This window comes from Diplotaxodon limnothrissa, linkage group LG6 (genome assembly GCF_057381915.1).
Source record: "Diplotaxodon limnothrissa isolate DT_005_m linkage group LG6, D_limnothrissa_male_GT1.1, whole genome shotgun sequence".
In the NCBI taxonomy this organism is placed as follows: domain Eukaryota; kingdom Metazoa; phylum Chordata; class Actinopteri; order Cichliformes; family Cichlidae; genus Diplotaxodon; species Diplotaxodon limnothrissa.
Window position 1 is genome coordinate 40,323,510 of NC_140601.1, and position 20,204 is coordinate 40,343,713.

A 20,204-nucleotide genomic window follows, 5' to 3' on the forward strand; every position below is an offset into this window, starting at 1 on the left:
TGGATGTTTCTGGGACACGAAGAAAGGGCTAAAATGCTTACTGGAAACAAAAAGCATTAACTTGTTTCTCACTTTGTGGTAAACAGCAGCATGCATTCACCGATTTATCTCATCTATCTGCAAACAAAGAAATGTTGAGAGGGTACGTGTATTATAGGCCAGCATTTTGGAACAGATTTCAATGCTGAATGCAGCAGCTGCAGGAGTCTGCCTGCACAAAACCAACAGGGTAATAAAAGTGTGCTGTGGGCCAGGGTCAGAGCACTGATTGATGGACTTACTATTTGTTATTATAATTACCCCCAAGCTGGGAGGTTCATTTGTAAGGCATAAATATCTAATATGGCTTCAGCCGAGGTTCAGAGATTGTTTTTAATCTTTTGTTTTCAGTAACATAAAAAAGTCTTTGATGTTGTGCTTGGAGGACACTGTTTTGGGATGTAAGGTTTTTAGATGTCTGCCTGATTTATCGTTCCTCGATTTAGTGCTGAATGTTGTTGATGAGTAATCTGAAGAAAACGGCGACACACGGCTTATGTAAAATATCTTTATAAAACACGATACAGTACTGAAACTAGATGCATATTGCGCATTTGCAGCTTGTGGCATCTATACATGCAGTCATACATGCAGTACTGCTTCTCTGAGTGTGGGTCACAGTTGAAGCAGAGCTGTACGGTCCTTGCTACCGCCTCCCTCCCTTCTCCAGGAATACTGAGGCACTCCCAGGCAGGCCACACGGGTCTGTTCAGAGGTCTTCTCTCAGGTGGACGTTTCTAAGACACCTCACCTTGGAGCCATCCTGTCCATGCATAAAATCTGCAGCTCTGCTCTGAGCTCCCCTTGTCTGACTTAGCATTTAACCTCACCTCTAAACACAAACCCAGACGCACTGTTGAGGATTGTCGTGTCTGCCTCTTGTTTACAGGGTGAGCTTAGATTGATAAGCTGCAACACAACAGACTGGTACAGCAGTCCACTTGTCAACCACCTCCTCCACTCTGAACTGCGCCCTGAGGTGCTTTAACTCCACCATATGCAACATTTAATCCCCAATTCAAAGCAGGTTTCAAATTTAGAATTGCTCAGCTTTCATCCAAACCTCATGGTGAAAGGTCACCTAGAGGGCAGCAGCCCACATCATCTGCAAAAAACTGATCTTGTAACCACGAAGGTGGACAAAGCCCTTTCCGTGGTTAAGTTCTGTCCACAAAGGTTACTTCCTTTTGGATGCAGTATTTATTTCAGCCGTTACAGCCATTCGCCCTCTAACGACCCTTAATAGCTGCACCACGTCCATCCATCTAGCAGCTGACAAAGACAACATCAACCGTTTTATCTTTGTGATGGTGCTAAAAAAGCTAATATACAAAAGTCAGTAAGGTTCACAGTCTGTGAACCGCGCTATTTTCATTCCAGACTAAAGCTGTGAAGCTGTGCATCTAAGGTAGGCCATGACTAATGCAGACTTTTAGTCTGCCTGGGCCAACTTTCAAATTTGTTACATCAGAAGCTTAAATTCACTTTTGTCAGTGTGTTTGAGGCAGTCTCACATTTAAAGAGCACCGCAGGTATGATTTGGGGCTGCTTACACTGCTTACCTCTCGCTCGAAATATATTAAAAATATATTTTACACACACGAGGTCCTTCACTGCTTTCAGACATTCTGATGTACTTTTTATGTTTCAGCCGTTTAAATCTCCCAAAAAATGATATGCAGTGTTAAAAGTGATTTATGTCATCTGCAAGAATTGGTGGAGGCTATAAAAAAATGATGCAGTGGTTCATTTAGCCAGCGGTTAACATCTTTACTACTGTACATCCGTTTCTCTCTGCACAAGACTTGGGACGACACGAGTGTCACGTCAGGACACGGCTGTGCTGCAGCGCTCAGCCAGTGAATGATATTCACCGTCACGTTCTTTCATGTGGACTGTGTAGGGATGGTGCACTGGTAATTTGTGCGCAGCAGTTAAATGGGAGAGGAACCCTATTTCACATTTATCAAGTGGCTGTTTACTGCAGCAGCTAGCACGCTGGCTAGCTGTCGCTAATCATATCCTGGCCCTCAGGCTGCAGTCTAATCACCTCTTTAACTCCCTCGCTCTCTTCCTCCCGCAGTCACTCTTGCTCTCTCCGTCACTTCATCTCTCCGTCCTTGTTCAGGATGCTTTTTTTTCTTACTTATTCTTTGTCTTCTCTCTTTATATCTTGCCTTTTTGATCACTCTCTGTCATATGTCAGAGCACAGAGGCTTCTGAAATGTATGATCCATCTCTGTTCTCTTTTTCCCTCCTTCTGCACTCTGTTTGGGATTCGCTGCGCCGACACCACATCTTTCATATTGCATCCATCCCCTAGTTGCTGCCTTCTGTCTTCCTCCATTTTTGGGGGGAGCGGTTGCCCTTTTTGTCTCCCTTGTTTGAAGCACTTTCTGGCAGGGAGTCTCAGTTAGTGGGTCCAGACTTCAGTCGTTCTCGTTACCTCTCAGGGTTTATAAATCCTGGATTTTTAGAAAAGTGGAGATTTGGGCAGGGTAGAGCGTGACAGCGGTCATCCTTAGAGGTCAAATTTGCACGGCTGCCTTCATAGTCGGAGAGATCTGAGAAGAAGGAGGGAATAATCAATTCAAAATGAGAAACTGCAACAGCTGGGGACTGCCAAGTGTCCCGGTGCCTGACACTGAGAAAGACGGCAGATTGAAGCTGACGGACTGAAGGACTTTTAGATGGAGCTAGAGTAGAAAAGGGGCTGCAGCAGGAAGAGGGCTAAGTAAGGAAAACATGCAGGAGCAAGTAAAGGCTCACAATCTAGGGTGAGTTTGAATAAGAAAAAGAGTTCATTCTAACACAAAGAGACACAACAGGCTGGTGGTGCCTCCAAACAAACTGTTGTCAGCAAGAAACTCTTGTGAAAATGACAGAAGGAGGAGAAAGTTCAAAGAACAACAAACAAGCTTCAGAGAAAATCAGCAAATTGTCACATTCGCTGCAAAGTCGATGCAGAAGAAAAGAATAATGACGAGTGAACAAAAACACCTTGACAACAGGAAATGTTTGTTCATTTGTATTCATGATAACAGCAACAGTTCTCGGCAGTGGAGCTCCGGTGGATGCGGAGAGCCAGCTGTTTGTTGCGCGTGTGTGTTGTGCGTTGATTAATTGTGTACATTAGCTTACACCAGAGGTCCGTTTCCCTCTGCCAGCCAAAAAAACCTATAACTGCAGGAGAGGTAAATGACCGGAGAGGGTAGCATGAAGCTAATGAGATGAGCACTTAGCTCTTCTTGTAATGAACTTGAAGTGAATTATAAGATCTACATCAGAGTGAGGTGTACAGTATGAGTTTGTGGGTGTTTTGTACGTGTGTTAATTTTCTCAATGTGTGTGATTTGTGTCCGTTGTTTAAAACTTTGCTTCCAAGCTGAATTTTCTCGTTTTATTTGTCTCTTCTAGGCGTGTCCTTCAACAGTGTTTACACTCAGATCTGGAGAGTGCTGCTTCATCTGGCTGCAGACCCTTTTCCTGAAGTGTCAGATCTGGCCATGAAGGTCCTCAATAGCATAGCATACAAGGTGCGTTATGTTCGGGTCTTTAAAGCTTTTATCACAAACTGTGTATTAAAGACTGACTTTCATTTGGCTCAGTCACACCAGAGCAAGAACAGGATAACAACCTTCTCTTGAGTAGGAAGTAAAACCTGACCTGTGGTTTCCCGGCAACTGCAGTGAATTAGTTTTTGTTTGGAAACAGATTGCAAGTATTTGTGGGAACCGGGCTACTGCTTTTGATCACAAGATGATTACACAAGTTGTCTAATAGAACCCAGCGTTTCTCCAAACAAGTGCAGATGACTCAGACTGACTTCATTCACTGGTCGATAATGGTTTGCAAACAACAGCAGACAGGTTGCTGACACCTTACAGCCAGTTGGACTGGGATGCGACTCTGCAATAGGGTGGTTGCTAAGCAGGTTTATCCTGGTTCCAATATACAGTCCTTAAAAAAAATTATTAGGCCAAGCAGCAAGAAAATAGAAATATTTTATAATTTTGTGCTTTGACTGACTCCATCTTCATGCTGGTTTGTCGCCGTTTTGATGCACCAGACCTGCTTTGAAAATGGCAACAGACTGATTTCATGTTCACTTTACGTGGTCACACTTATTTTGGTCTTGCTGCATTCAGTTCCCAAGCACTGTTTTTTTTTTTTTTTTTTTTTTCCCCCAGTGTGACTGTAGCATAGTTGGTTGTGGAGTCCCTTTCTGAAGCCTCAGTGTTAGCATTTTGATGGTTGCTATGTTGTAATTAGCAGTAAGCTAATGCTTGCAAGCTTGGATAACGTATTCATCCATAGATTGAATACAAACATCGACAAAGACACCTGTGAATTGGCGCTGGGCATTATTAGAGGTGTGTGTGCTTTGCCTGCACAGGTAGCTGTAGCCACCAATCGAGTCGCTGAACTCCGTGTTTGTGGTTTCGGTGCTTTTTGGAGAATTTTTAATGAATTTGTCCAATAAATAATAATGTGCCTTAATTTAATGTAAAATACCCATAGAATAAGTATTGAGGCTGTTAAAAATCTAAAGCGGTAATGTTGGGCCTTTTTTATCATGATCTAAATGGATTGACTTCCTTTTAGAGCCGCCCTCATGTGGCCATTAGAGGAACTGCATCCGCTTCGTTTTTCAGCTCTTCAGGTTGCTGATTGTTTCTCAAAAAGGCGTATGTGTATCACTGACAAGCATTCAAGAAAGAGCGGGGAAATTAGTTTTACAGCTTTTGCTTACTGCATTTTGAATTTAAGGTTTGAGCCTTTTCTTCCTTTTCCCGCTGTCCACGTTATAAGTAATTCTTAAAACTGAGTATCATCTCATTTTCTGGAGTCTAATATAATGAGGATATTATAATTGATTTTTTGTCTCTGTATCCCCGTATATCAGTTCTTTTTCACCTCATGGTTATACAGTGAAAAAGATCAGCTTCCAGCACACATGCCCCTCCCTCCCACTGGCATTTGCTTCCTCCGAAAGGCCATTACTTTTGTGCAAATGCAATTAAGGGCCAATGACTCCCCGAGGCTTGGCAGAGCGCAGCAGAGCAAAGAGGCTGCCGTAACTTAAGGAGCTATAATAACCACTATACTCCACCACCCATCCTAAGCCTCGGGCAGGATTTCTTGTGTTTTCCACCACCAACACCAATTGTTCCCTCTGTTACCTTCACACAGGCAGCATCTCTGCATCGAGGCTTCCGTCTCAGCTGCAATAAAACAAAGAACAGGACGCGATTAACAATATAATGCAATAGACGTTTTCTTCTGCCAGCACCGTAACACATTTTTGGAGCATGAGTTATTGTGGACCTGCACACTCAAGTCAATTTAACAAACAGTGGTGTCATATTTATAAAGATTAGGTCCCTGACAAGCAACATAAGAGAACAAGGAAGACGCCTTGAATGGAAGGAGACAGGATTCAGTCGTGCCCTGCACCTGCTCAGGACACTTTTGCGACACGTTTAGAGGGTTAATCATCATCAGTCATGTTAATCTTTCAAGCTGTGAACTTGAGACTTGATTTACAGAGTTGCACAGGCTCAATTTTTAAACCCACAGAGTCTGACTAATATAGTTGTTTGTAGTTATTTATTTACTCATGTACCCAATCCTGACTCTGCACAGATCGGCTGCTTGTTTCGTTTGTGGCTTTCCAAACACATGTGGCCAACAGGGAAGCCGCGTCCTCACAAGTTGAACGTTGTTTCTCTTCTTTAAATTCCAATACTGAGATATCAGCAAATAGTTAATAATATATCATAATATCAGGTCCCCTGCAGTAGCCAGGGCATGTCCTTTCACTCACACATTAAACAAATGTGCAGGACGCCCCATCAGTTTGTGCGGCTTTGTCAGAAATAGAAGCAGTCTCAGAGTGATGCTCAGAAACGAGGTTGTGTGTTGTTACTCGTAATGTAATTCCTTGTTTTGCAGTCTTAAAAGCTCAGTGAAAAGCCCTCAGTTGCAGCAAGAACAGGAACTGGAAAGCGAGATCATATTTTCCTTGTTCGTGGTCTCTTGACGCTCCTTTTCATGAATTTTAAGTCTTCTCTTTTCCTTCAACCTTCAGCTGGTCTTGGCTGAAGGTTTTCTCTCCCCACACCTCGTTCTGTTGGGGGTTTCTTCCTGGTCAAAGGAAGTTCTTCTTCTCCACCATCACCGAGTGATTGTTAATTCGGGTCCTCTGATCACTGGGATTTTGTTTGTAATATGTTACTTTCTCAGACATATGTTGTATCTGTAGTATGTAAATAACATTGAATTGAATTGTCTAAGGATGGCTTCCTTTCAAGTTGTTATAGATTAATAAATGTATTATATCTCTATGTAACATCTGCTTGTAAATAGGACTCAAACAAATGTTCTTAGAACAAATGACAGAACTGTACAAAAATGTAACAAAATATCACAACAAAGACGAGAAAGACTACGAAAAAACAAGACCTTAAACAGAATAAGCACAAGTACTTTGATTTGGGATGAAAAACAAAGTATTTTGTAAATAAATAAAACGATGACGGCCAAATATTTAAACGTAATTTATTCCAATGAGGAGAAGGATAGAAAACAGACATTAAAGAGGATTTGATCTTAGCGTTTGATGCAGAATTTGAAGGAGCAAAATACTGTTCTGGACTATAACGATATCATGAGTGCACATTTTAAACAGTGGTGTTCAGAATCAGAATCAGAAACTTTATTGTCATTGTCATGAGAACAACGAAATTAAGAATGGTCCCCGATCATTGCATCATCCCTAGCAATATCAAAATATAAATAAAACAATAAAATTCAATAAATAAAATAGAATACTTAAAATACTAATAAGATATAACAGTAAAACATTCACATACATTCCCACACACATGCTTCAGACCGTGCATAGATTAACACAAGAGTGGCGTGATGGACATTTTTTTGTAGTATTCAGATGTGTTATTGCAGTTGGATAACAGCTGTGTTTGAGTCTATTAGTCCTTGCTCTGATTGCCCTGTACCGTCTGCCTGAGGGCAACAGTTCGAACAGGGAGTGGCCAGGATGTGAGGTGTCTTTTATGATGTTTTGGGCCTTTTTAAAACAGTGGGCATTGTGTAGAACTTCCAGTGTGGGGAGAGGGCAGCCAGTGATCTTTTGGGCGGTGTTAGTGATCCCTTGGAGTGCTTTCCTCTGAGCCCCTGTGCAGCTAGTGTACCAGATGCATATGCAGTAAGTTAGAACACTCTCAATGGTGGCTCTGTAGAAGGACACCAGCAGTCTCTGTGTGAGGTTATTCCTCCTGAGAATTCTCAGGAAGTACAGTCTCTGTTGGGCCTTTTTCAGCAGCTCGGAGGTGTTCACACTCCAGGAAAGGTTCTCCTCTATATTGACTCCCAGGAAGCGGAAGCTTGCCACCCTTTCTACACAGTCCCCATTTATGAATAGTGGTTGGATCTCTGCCTTTTTCCTTCTGAAGTCTATTATGAGTTCTTTGGTTTTTGAAGTGTTGAGGAGGAGGTTATTGGCCTTACACCATGACGTCAGCTGCTCCACCTCGTCTCTGTACGTAGACTCGTCTCCCTTGGAAATGAGCCCCACCACTGTGGTGTCATCTGCAAATTTCACAAAGATGTTGCTGTGGTGGCGAGGAGTGCAGTCGTGTGTGTAGAGAGAGTAGAGCAGTGGACTGAGCACACAGCCCTGGGGTGAGCCAGTGCTGAGACTCAGGGCTGAGGATGTGTGATGGCCAACTCTGACTCTCTGTCTACGGCCCGAGAGGAAGCTATTGATCCACATGCAGGTGCTGTATGGAAGCCCCAGGTCTTGTAGCTTGGCCACCAGTTTGTGTGGAAGGATGGTGTTAAAAGCTGAGCAGTAATCCACGAAGAGCATCCGCACATAGCTACCATGCTCTTCCAGGTGAGTTAATGCAGCATGGAGTGCTGTGGCTACAGCGTCTTCCGTGGATCGGTTTGCTCTGTAGGCAAACTGGTGTGGATCCAGGCTGCGGGGCAGGGCTGCTGTGATGTGTCTGCGGACCAGCTTCTCAAAGCATTTCATTACCACTGGGGTGAGTGCCACCGGTCTGTAGTCATTCAGGCCGGTGATGTGGGGCTTCTTAGGCAAGGGGACTATGGTGGAGGACTTCAGGCAGAGTGGGACAGTCGCCTGTGCGAGGGATTTGTTGAAAATCCTGGTGAAGATCCCAGCCAGCTGTCCTGCACAATCCCTCAATATTCGACCTGGCACACCATCAGGACCCGCCACCTTCCTCGGGTTAACAGCCTGCAGCATGCGCCTCACCTCGTGCTCTTCCAGGGTGAGGGTGGTGCTGCTATGGGTGGCGTGTTGCTGCTGTGGCTCCAATACCTCCGGTACCCTGGTCTCAAAGCGGGCAAAGAAGATATTCAGCTCCTCTGCCAGCTCCAGGTCACCGTCCGCAGCTCCGAGATTGATCTTATAGTTGGTTAGGTGCTGGATGCCTTGCCACACCTGCCGGCTGGTATTACTCTTCAAATGGTCCTCGATCCTCCTCCTATAGTCCCCCTTTGCCTCTCTGATGCCTCTCTTCAGGTTGGATCGGGCTGTGGTGTAGTAATCCCTGTTGCCAGACCTGAACGCAATGTTCCTCTCCTTCAGCAGCTGCCTGACCTCCCGGGTCATCCAGGGCTTTTGGTTGGGATAAGCCCGGATCCGTTTGACTGCTGTAACAGTGTCTATGCAGTGTTTTATATAGCAGAGGACACCGTCTGTGAACATTTCCAAGTCCTGATGTTCAAAGATATCCCAGTTAGTCCTGTCAAAACAGTCCTGCAGCTGCTGAGAGGCACCCTCTGGCCATATGGTAATATTTAACGGTCTTTTTTATTTTTCCCTCTCTCTCAAAGAGCTCGGCAACAGCTGCTTATTTTAAGAACCCTCATTCAAGTTCACAAGTGCTAACGGCTCTTTTAATTAAGATTTTAAATGTCAAATGTTATTGATTCGTAACAAAGCGAAACAAGGTCAGGAGCTAATTAAAATGTACTTTCTTCCAAGATGATTAAGGCTCTAAATGCTTTTTTTATAGTCCAGTGTTGCTGTCTGATGCTGGGACTCTTGGAGATTTTTAATAGTATATACATTTTGAACACATTGTGATTCTTTTATTCAGGTGCATCCAGTCGTTTTCACAGATGTGTCACTAATAAAGTTGGATCACATCCATCTGAAACAAATCCAGAGGTTTTTTTATGTTTGAATGGCAAAGATTTACTATCCAACACCGCCCTTATCTCCCAGTTGTTTGCCTGTATTGAAAGGAGATTATTGGTTAAGAGAGAGAGAGGATGAGAAGTTCGACCATTCGGGAGGGGCTCAGAGTAGAGCCGCTGCTCCTCCACATCGAAAGCAGCCAGTTGAGGTGGTTCGGGCATCTGAGAAGGACGCCTCATGGCTGAGGTGTTCTGGGCATGTCCCACCGGGAGGAGGCCCCGGGACAGACCCAGGACACGCTGGAGAGATTATAACTCTCGGCTGGCCGGGGAACGCCTTGGACAAGCTGGAGGAGGTTGCCGGGAAGACGGAGGTCTGGGCTTCTCTGCTTAGGCTCTGCCCCCACAACCCGGCCCCGGATAAGCAGAAGAAGATAGATTATGGTTAAGAACTTAAGGTTCTCAATGAAGCCCCCAAACATCATCTTTACTGTGAAAAACAGTTTAATTTAAAGTTTCTCCTCATCTACAAGGTCTTGAAAAATCAGGCCCCATCTTAGCTCAATGACCTCATTGCACCATGTAAGCCCAGCAGAGCGCTTCACTCTCAGACTGCTGGTTGGCTTACACTTGGAGTAGAATGAGAGGCGGAGCTTTCAGCTCCAGTTTGCAGTCAGGAGACAGACATACTAGTTTTTTAAGATTAGACTTGAAACCTTTTGATAAAGCGTAAATTCGGGCTGGATTAAAAAAGGACCCTGAACTTTCCCTTAGTTATGCTGCAGTCGGCTCAGGCTGGGGCATTAAATCCCTCAGGAGGAGGGATTTAATGCGAGTACTGCTTCTCTGCTCACCACATGTGTATAGACCACAGATGCCGCAGATAGCAGCACCTCTATCTGCCTCTGAGCCACCTCTGAGCTGGTTCTGTTAAATGGAGGTTTCTCCTTCCTGCCAGTGGTCGTGTGATTGTTGGAGTCTTTACCCTACGGTGTAGAGCACCTGGAGGTGACTGTAGTTTTGATTTGGCGCTATAGAAATAAACCTCAATTGAATGGAAGAATTCTCTCAATTACCCTCAATCACCTTCAGCTGTTCGATCTCATCATCACATGTCACAGCGATGTCGGGTGCTTTCTCCAGCAGTAAGAAAGCTCTACATAATTTACCAGGATTATTCAGACTTTTCTTTTTTTTCCCTGAGCTGTCATCCGCTTCCACAGCTGTATCCTTCGACAGCCTCTGACTAATGTGTTTGCGCAGTTGACTCGCTTTCCAGCCAATTAATGATAGAGGAAGTGTGGGGAAGTGGGTTGAAGTCGGAGAACGAGCCTGTTTCCCTGCGTGGAGTAGTGCAGCTGCTAGCACCAGTTCCAGCCCAGGTTCCCGCTAAAGCTGCAGTTTTGCATGTCTCTCCCGCGTTAGCGTCTGGTTTGTTTGCCACATGTTGACGATCAGCAAACACCGATGAATAATCCATGAGCATGTTACTTCACTGAGTGGAAACGCTCTTCCGCCCTGATGCTTTTTGTTTCAAAGACCTTTTGTTTGTGCAGTTCAGGTTTCCTGTTGTTTGTGTGCTTACCGCTGCCCTCCTCAACATGCGCTTCTCCTTTGTGTCACACATCCATCCCACAATTTCTGCAAAAGACATAAGCGCGTCCTTTAGTTCCTTATCTGCTTTTCCTTTTGTGCCCCGTCCCATCATATTGATCTTGTTGTGCATGAGTGGAAAAGCTGCTTTCATTAGTGATCTGGCTTTTTCCATAATAATTGTTCCAGCTGTTTTTACTGCTGTTTTCTTTCATTTGACTTGCCTCCTAATGAAGCGCCAACAGCTAACCCTCATAGCTGATGTCTCGTCCCCCTCACAGATGCAGCCGTTTTTATGGGCCCGGTCTTTGCATTAAAAACTTTCCTGCCTCGCTCTCAGCCTTTCAGACGCACACAGAAGCAAAAGATGCTCACTGCAATTAGCATAGAAATCAAATCAAAGGTAGTAAAATGTGTTTGCTTGTGTTAACTGGATTTACGCTGCACACAGTTCTCTCCCCACCTGGCTCGAGTAAACAACAGCTCTGCTATTCATCAGCGATGCTTTGCCTCTATTGTCTTTATTAAGTTTGCCCCTCCCTCGTGTGCAGCCATTAGACAACTCACAATGAAGAGGTTATATTACCTGCTCACTTAATGGGATAAACCTGTGGAAATTTAGCAAACTTTGTGAAGTCCTGCACTTTTTATGCAGTTACAGCAGGAAGATTATCCAGATTTTTGGGCTCGTTTCTGATCTAGACACTTCTGCATATTTGTCTCTGAAAGCTTTTGAAAAATCTGGGAAGAAATATCATAATTTCAAACTATAAATCCAAATGTGATCATCTTCAGAAACAAGAATAAACAGACCTTTTTTTTTTTCTCCCTCAGGCTACGATGAATGCCAGACCTCAGAGGATCCTGGACTCAGGATCGCTCACCCAGTCAGCCCCGGCCAGCCCCACCAGCAAGGGCACGCACATACACCAGGCTGGGTGAGGACGGAGCTCACACATGCATGAACGCAGTGACACACCGAAAACTCATTAAACGGAAACCCCAGAGCATTTGAATCATGTGTTAGGCAAAAAAAAGTTGCATTTAATCATCACGATGTGCGTCATTTGTAGCAGGCGAATGGGATTCTGGCCAAATGTTACTTTAAATTTTATAGTGAATTATATTCATGGTGCATGAACCAGGATAAAATATAAAAATCAAGCAAAATTAAGTGTAGATTCAGAAGAAAAATAATTATTAGCATTTTAAAATTGAAATATTATTCATGAGCTGTTTGATTTCACGATTGAATAATTTCCCAATTTGTTTGTTTGTGCGTCCAACACCCTTCTGTCATGGTAAATAGTTTTCTATGTGCATTAGAGGAAAGATTCCACCCTTTAATTCAGAACTTTCAGCTTTGCAAACCCTTTCATGGTCATCGCTCGTCACGCCTCTGCAGCAAATCCAGAGCTGCTGTTACATTACACAACCTGAAAGTTTCCTTCTCACTACTTTAATGTGCACATCTGCAGTTTCACCATTATCTCAAACCTGTGCAGAGAGCAAATCATCGGCTTCTAGATCAGACCAAAATTTCTCAGGAGCAGCAGCAGCTGGGTTGAACAGTCTGGGAAAACTCAGTACTGTCCAAGCCTGAAAGTGTCTCATCAGGTCAGAAGAGCGAGGCCGTGTCCCGTGAGAGGCCCTGAGGTTCGACCATAACGTCCCGAGGTGTCTGAGGGATTTTTGGCTACGTTAAGACAGCCTTCATTCATAGCCGGCTCTACTTCCAGGATTTGACTTTGTCCTCCAATACGATTCAAGTTTAAGAGGCGCATTTTTTGCATACTAGAGGAGATCCCCCATGCATTAAAGAAATAGATGTGCAAGTAGTGAGAGGAGGACTACAGATGAGTGAAAAAGCAAAGAAATAGCAGCTGTCCTTTAGACAACACAGAAGAAGCGATGTTAGATTTAGCAGCTGTGTTACATTTAGATGTAACACAGCTGCTAATTTAAAAATAAAAGCACGTAAAATGTGCATTCGTAAACTGACCCCTTAATCCTCTTGTCCTCTTTTCCTTTACTTCAGTGGTTCTCCACCAATGCCCAGCACCAGCAGCTCCAGTCTGACCAACGACGTTCCCAAACCCCCCACCAGGGAGCAGCCGGCCACACGACCGCCTTACACCCCAACGCTGGGAGGACAGGCGCCCCACTCACACCAGTTTACCCGCACTCGCAAAATGTTTGACAAGGGACCCGAGCAGGTAGAGAAAGATGAAACCTGCCGTGCTGCTGCTAGTCACTCTTGTCCTCTCTCGCTGTTTCGTTTAACTCTTTAAATCACAGTTTTTTTTCTTTTTGTGTTTTTCTTTAGGCAGCTGAAGACAGCGATGAACCAGGTGGTCACAGGAACTACATCAGTCCGGCCCTCCAGACAGGCTTGTGCGACTGGAGCGCCAAGTATTTTGCTCAGCCTGTCATGAAGGTCAGTGTCATCATTTGTGTTCCTCACATGTCAAACTGGTCAGCTTGCTTACTCTCCCACAAAAGGCTGGCTCATCGCACATCACTATGTCGCTGATGGTTGGTGAAGTGTGCACGGCGGGCTCTGGCCTCTAATGCATTTACCACCCTGTCATATCAATAATGGAGTGACTATCAGTGCTGTCTAATTAGTACTCACTCCAATCGCTCACCTCAATGGTGAGAGAAGTTTAACTCAGGCAGATTGCGAGCAGTTTTTTCACCCAGGAACGCCCCTTTAGAGGCGACGAGAGAGTCGGGGAAGACCTCAGCCCCTTTCAGACACTGACAATAAAAAATGGTTTTAATACAGAGAAAGTGCTGCTTAGTGCACCTTTAAAAGGAGAAAGGACATCGCCATTTTCAAATCAAGAACTTAGAAATGTTTTCTTGTCTTCCTCCGTATTCCACTGCTAAGCCATCTACCACTTTAAAATCAGCTTAAGTCAGTTGCTAAGCAACAAAGCAGCACAATATGGCAGATAATTTTCTGTTTACACACATTTATGTGAATTTGTGTCACTGGTGTGTGTTTATCGTGCTTTTTTGCAACAGTTTGAGGACAGATTGAGCTGTCTGAGGACATAAACTCTGTGTTATAGGATTTATTTTAAAAAGTAATGAAGTCTTATGGAAAACAGCAGGGTGGGGACCGATCACAGTGAGAGAGAAAGTACCTGCTGTTTGTACGAGATGGCTTTGCTGAATAATGAGCTCCATAATGTAACATCCTCCTGAGTGAAACTTAAGATTAAGACAAGTGCTTTCACCCGGCACAGTAGTAACACCGAAATGCTTTAATATTAAATCAAACTAACGCGTGTTTAAACGGCCTGAACGTGTCGTCTTTTCCAGGAAAAAAGGCAAACAGTGTCAGCACATTTTTGTAGGTTAAACAGGAAGAAAAGCGATATAAAAAGAGCCAGGGTCAAACAGAGGAGAAAATGGAAACTTTGCAAAGTGCGTGAAAAATAATAGGGGGTCGTTTTTGCTCATGGCTGATATAGAAAGAAGATATTAGTAAAATAAAAATATTTACAAAACATGTAAGATGTTGTAGGGGGAAAGTGGTGGACAGGAGAAAGAGAACACAGGAAGAAAAAAATAAAAGATGATGAAAGTAAAATATTTGAAAAGGAAAGCAGACACTGAGGGGCAAATAGAGGTGGGCGAGGAGGAAAACAGAGATGCTAAAAGTGAAAGAAAACTCAATATGAAGAGCATGGTGGTGGGATGAATAGGATGAAAGAAATACGGGGCCAGGAGTGGCAACAAAGGCTGATAAAAAGCAGAGAGATGACTGGATGTGAAGGCGAGTGAACGAGCTCAGAGTAGATGGAGGAGGAGGAGTAAAGGGGAGTTTTGCCGCAAATCATAACGCTGTGTTGGCAAAATTTTGAGTGCTGTCATCAAACTTAACTCCATTACAAAGCCATGTGTGTGTGTCTCAAAGTCTGCACACAGGTTATCATATCACTGTGTCAGCAGCACACTAGAAGAATGTGTATATTTGTGTTATTGTCTCCACACATCTCACATGAGAGACAGAAGACACGTCCTCTGCTTCAGGTTCATATTTGTTTGAGAAGCAAAGAGCCGTGGTTACATGCACAGCTTCGTGTGGACTTATTATACTCATATTTTTATTCTCGGACTCTAACTTTGTCTCAAATCCAGCTTTATTCTGATGCTTGTCCAGTTCAGGGTCTGACATTATTTTTTGTCTTGAAGTGTTTTACTCCTATTTTATTAGTCATCACTTTTAATGTCCGTGTTATTTTTCCTAATTATATTAATGTTTTTTTTTCCCAGGGGCATATTTTTCAGAGATCATGGATGATTGTAAAACACAAATACAGAACTTTTTGAGAGCTTACAGTCATAAGACAGCATTAATAACTGTAGGTCAGGTTGTGATGAAATCAGCAGAGACTGAAACCTAAAAACATTTCCAGCTCATTTTAATTTTATTTAAGTCATTTTGTGATCACGAGTTTCAGCTAGGCCTCAGTCGTGTAGTCCTAGAGCAGCTAACTTGTTAGCAAACACCAACAACGTTTCACTGAGCAGTTATGAAACTTTAAAAAGTGCAACGAAAGGGGGAAGGGGGGGTTTTAATGTGTTATTTTTTCCAGCATTTTTGAGCCTCCCAGACTTCTGCAGTTCAGGACATGGCAACATGAAAATGTCAGGACTGAACACCATATTTATACCAAGTGTTGCCTTCTATCTGTAACCAGCTTTGAGCCTCAGTAGCAAAATTTGTAAAGGCAAAAGTGCCCCACTTTAATCTCTGCCATAGAGAAACTGCAGCATTGGTAACGTGGCTGCTTCATTTGTTTTCTGATCATTTGCTGAATTTTGAGAAATCTTTCAAGGGCCATGTCACCACGTGCTCCAGGCGGTCAAAACTAGCTGCACCATATGAAAGTTTGCCTGATTAGTAGACATTAGGACAGCGTTCCTGAAATATGTCTGTCCATCTTGGATTGAAAGATTTTCATACCATCCAGCTTTGAACCGCTGAGAGAAATAGGACCATCATTTTGCAGACACAGCCAACAATGTCACCACAATTTGTTCACGCTGGTCATCTTTCATCTGGCATAGCCCAAAACATTTCAGATGTACAGATTTGAAGTTTAGAAAGTAGTGTTCATCGCATCCCACAGCTCAACACTCCCAAGATGCAATGCTAAATGTCAATGAGAAGTAAATGTGTGAAACCTCAAGGGCTGAAAAAAGAGGCTAAGGTGATAGTGCCGAAAACTACAGTACCTGTAACTGTCCTCTGAAGCTGGCTCCAAAAGTGAGCCAGTCACCATAAAACTTAAACTGTTAAAATGTCCACCGTTTGTAGCCAAAAGCAAAGTTTGGGTTTTTAATTGAGAGGGGCTGTTTCTGCCAGGCTTCAGCTCTACAGGCCTCCTCTGCCATGTTTGTGCTGTTGGTGCCCTTTGGAGCAGTTTAATGGAAACCTCTGACAAATAATCTGGTTTACTGTTTGGACCATCTGAGAGGTTTGTGATTTAATTTTGGTTGAGGTCAATTCTAGTAATTTGTTACCTGCAAAGTAATGGATGCAGTTTGGTAACCAAGCGCCATCCTTTCATCTCAATATGGTCACTATTAGACCAAAACACTAACGTGGACGTGGCCAAAATGCAGATGACCTCACAGCGGTTGCATCCATCTTTTTTGTACAGTTTACGGGTCTGAAATCACAGGTTAGCTGCTGACTGTTGACAGCCTGTTTGGCTGTCCACATACTTTGGCCTTACTCTACACTACACACTATCGATTTTACTGTATATGCACAGCGTGCAGAGCTGTGTGGAGATTGTGTGAGAGACTCTCACACACATTTTTACTCCTCAGGGTCTCATTATACGTGACATTAGCAGCTGACACGCTGCAGCATACCAACCCTTGCAACGACAGCATCAGCCAGCGATTTCCACACAGGTCGACATCAGACTTCTAAATCTGCCTCCTCTGAGAAACCATAAAACCCCAGAGACCCTGTATATGAATGATTTGACTGAACACACGCTACATACATCTTTCTCACAGACACAAATCTGTTTATTCGCTGTGAGGTGTTACAGTATGTGTGTTTTATTTCTCCAAAAGCCAACACACGCCAGGCGAGGACATTGCAGGAACAGTGGCAACATGGTACTATAACTTTGTGGGTGGGTGGGGTAGGGACTGTTTAGCATTCATGTGGCGTGGGAGGCCTTGCTGTAGAAATGTGCTTCATAAGCACACGCTGGCACCCGACATTTAAAACCACACACATACATTTACAGTTTTCCTCTGTTGTTTATTCACAGCCGCGCAGTTAACGTTTAATTTATGACTTTAATTCATGGCGCTGAAGAATGACACAGACTTGCTTTATATTAAACTCTGCATATTTAATGTCCAGTTTTAAAAAAAAAAAAAAAAATTTGATTCTCTTCCCTTAAAATAAAGTGGGCGCAAAGTCTGTGGGGCCCATTTTGTTACGTAAGACTTAATAAAGTTAATACTTTTAATATTGTCCCACTGCTCAATAGATGTGATGAGATGTGATTACATAAAGTGAACTTGATACCTGGACTCATTATCTTGGTAATCGCATGAGCGTCCCTTAACATTGCACCGAGGCGATTCAGGCTTTCCTGTGAAGTTGAAAAACTTTATGGGAATGAGCACAGATTCTGAAAGGAAAGTCTTAACATTTAAGAAACTACGAATCAATCAAAAGGTTTATAATAATCTTGTCCATGTTTTAGTGGCCTCACTGGAACATGTGTATCTCTAAAGCTCGCTATACTGACAGGGCACTGAGTCCTGCCAGCACAAGGAGGAAATACATACTGTGTAAATAAATGATGGATGGGGGTAGCCACTGTGACATAACCTACTGGTTTCTGCAGCGTGCTGAAACCAGTAGGTTATGTACGTCTTTTATCCTGTCTTCGTTCTCTCACCCCAACCGGTCGCAGCAGATGGCCCCGCCCCTCCCTGAGCCTGGTTCTGCTGGAGGTTTCTTCCTGTTAAAATTGAGTTTTTCCTTCCCACTGTCACCAAAGTGCTTGCTCATAGGGGTCATATGATTGTTGGGTTTTTCTCTGTATGTATTATTATAGGGTCTATTGTTGTGATTTGACGCTGTACAAATAAAACTGTATTGAACTGAACCGTCAATATTAGCATGTTTTTAATAGTCTGCAGAGACCATATTTGAACGAGAGGTTGAGTGCTAAACTAGCAGCTAATGCAAACTTAGTTAGCAAGCTACTGCATCCATGTATTAAATGATTTCATCTCAGAAACAAATCTGAGAAGTAGTAACCATAAGGGTAACATAAACATTTACAATGTGTGTCACTTTATTAGGTACACAGCAAGCTATTTACCTCCTACTTTTTATTGACACCAACAACCAGCCACAGGACAAATCCACCAGTATCAACAATCCAACTGCAATTTCTCCATGAGCTGCAAATTCTAGTTAAGATTAAATTTATTACTATAAGATTATCTTTATAAGAGCATAGACATGAGGACTAAATCATCTTTGGATACACTAAAATGTAGTATTTTGACCCTTGGCTAAATAGCTGTGCTAATATTAGATTTTTATTAGATAATTTGGCTGCTAAAATAATTAACTTTGTGAACTCCTGTGGCTTTTTGTGTGTCTCAGGTAACTACAGAAGCTTGCTGACATAGAGATAGCACCAGCATTGAGCTACATTAATCATCTGGCACACAGAAACCTAAAATGTTGAGCCTTTGCTAACTACAGAAGCTGTTAAGAGAACAAATCTAACTGAAAACAGGGTTGATATTAATATTTCAAGTGACGATATTGCTTCTGCAAACTCTATCTTGTAATTTTCATTAATTCGACTTGAGGGAAGTAAAAACGTCAGGTGTGGAAAATATACAAAATTGTTCTTTTTCTTTAAATTTTACTCAGAATAGAAACTAGAAGGTTTTTTTCCTTTCATTGATAGTAACCATTATCCAGAGAAGAGTCCAGGCTGTATCAGCGAAGGAGGGATTATAATGGTTTCATCTGTTATTTGGTGCAGTGGTCTCTGAATGTGGGGGAGAGCACAACAGGATTTAATTAAGTTTTCAACTTTGAAATTTTAAATGTACACTCAGCAAAAGTGTCAATGTTCAAGGCTCAATAAAAATGGATTTATTGCGGCAGTAATTCGATATTGTCCCTCTGAATTTTTTATTCGTTTGTTTGCTTATCGTTGTAGAAATGTTCCAGATGGGGAGAGCAGTTGTAAATCTCTTTTTCTCTCTCTTTGTCTTTTCTTTCATGCAATCTCGCAGATCCCCGAGGAGCACGACCTGGAGAGTCAGGTGAGGTTGGAGCGTCAGTGGAGGTTTCTGAGAAATGCTCGCGTAAGAAGGCAGAGTCGAAGCATCATACAAAGAGGTCAGTAATGCGCACAAAAGACCTTCTTCTTCTTCTTCTAACTTGTTCTAAACACATTTATATTTCACGTCGCTGCCTGGAAGAAAGAATCGTCTTAATGTCCTGAGGAGGATTTTCATAGGGGAGATGTTCAAATGAAATGAACAGATATTACTGGAAATTAAATTAATTATTAAAATCTCTTCCCTGGTTTTCATCCTATTCAGTATTGCATTAAATGATTCCTCTTTTGAAAGGTAGAGTGACTTTGGTTAGGGAGCATACGACATACACAAGCTCTGCAGTCACTTCACTCGAGCACTTAGCTTCTAACAGAGCCATGTGTAATTGAATGTTTACGGAGCCTTAATGAGAGCAGGATCTGGGTGAAATCCAGACTGTCCAGACAGAGCCTCCAACGGCACTTTTCCTTGTCGGCTGCTCTTTGTTTCATCCGTTTCTCTGCCAGGAGGTGATTATTATTCTGCCATTCTCACCAGATTCATGTTTTGTGTTTTTCACACACATTACTGATTGTTGGGAAGCTTGATTTTTAGCGGTATTGTAATGAGAGGACTTCACAAATTATGTAGGGATGGGCTCAGGTGCATATGATGAAAGAGCAGAGGAGAGAAAAGTGACTGCACCTTGACTGAGTAAATCATCAGTCAGAAGGTTGGCCTGTGCTCAAGTATATCCTGCTTTATCATCTGTTTCACCGTAAATAGGGTCAGAATTTGCTAAAATCAACTAGCAGCCGAGGTCGTAATCTCACAAAGGAACACGGCTTCGTTTTCACCTCCTCCTCGCTTGTAGAAACACTGCAGACGTTTAAAAAAAAAAAAAAAAAAAAAAAAAAGGTGTTTCACTTCTTCATTTAGTGAAGGATTACTTGATACTTTCTTAACTTGGCACCAACTTCTTTTATCTGCTGTGTTTTAGCATCAGGTCATTGCTGCACAGCTGTTTGATGCAG

At 42.9% G+C, this 20,204-nt stretch overlaps 1 protein-coding gene across 1 annotated transcript in view; it reads left to right on the forward strand.

Moving 5' to 3' along the window:
- Positions 1-20,204, forward strand: part of rptor (regulatory associated protein of MTOR, complex 1) — a 209,728-nt gene that overhangs the window by 168,176 nt on the left and 21,348 nt on the right. Inside the window, exons 22-26 of the mRNA XM_085355198.1 lie at positions 3,457-3,575; positions 11,659-11,762; positions 12,863-13,040; positions 13,151-13,261; positions 19,144-19,249. Coding sequence (XP_085211324.1) covers positions 3,457-3,575; positions 11,659-11,762; positions 12,863-13,040; positions 13,151-13,261; positions 19,144-19,249 — 618 coding nt within the window. The remainder of the gene's footprint in view (positions 1-3,456; positions 3,576-11,658; positions 11,763-12,862; positions 13,041-13,150; positions 13,262-19,143; positions 19,250-20,204) is intronic.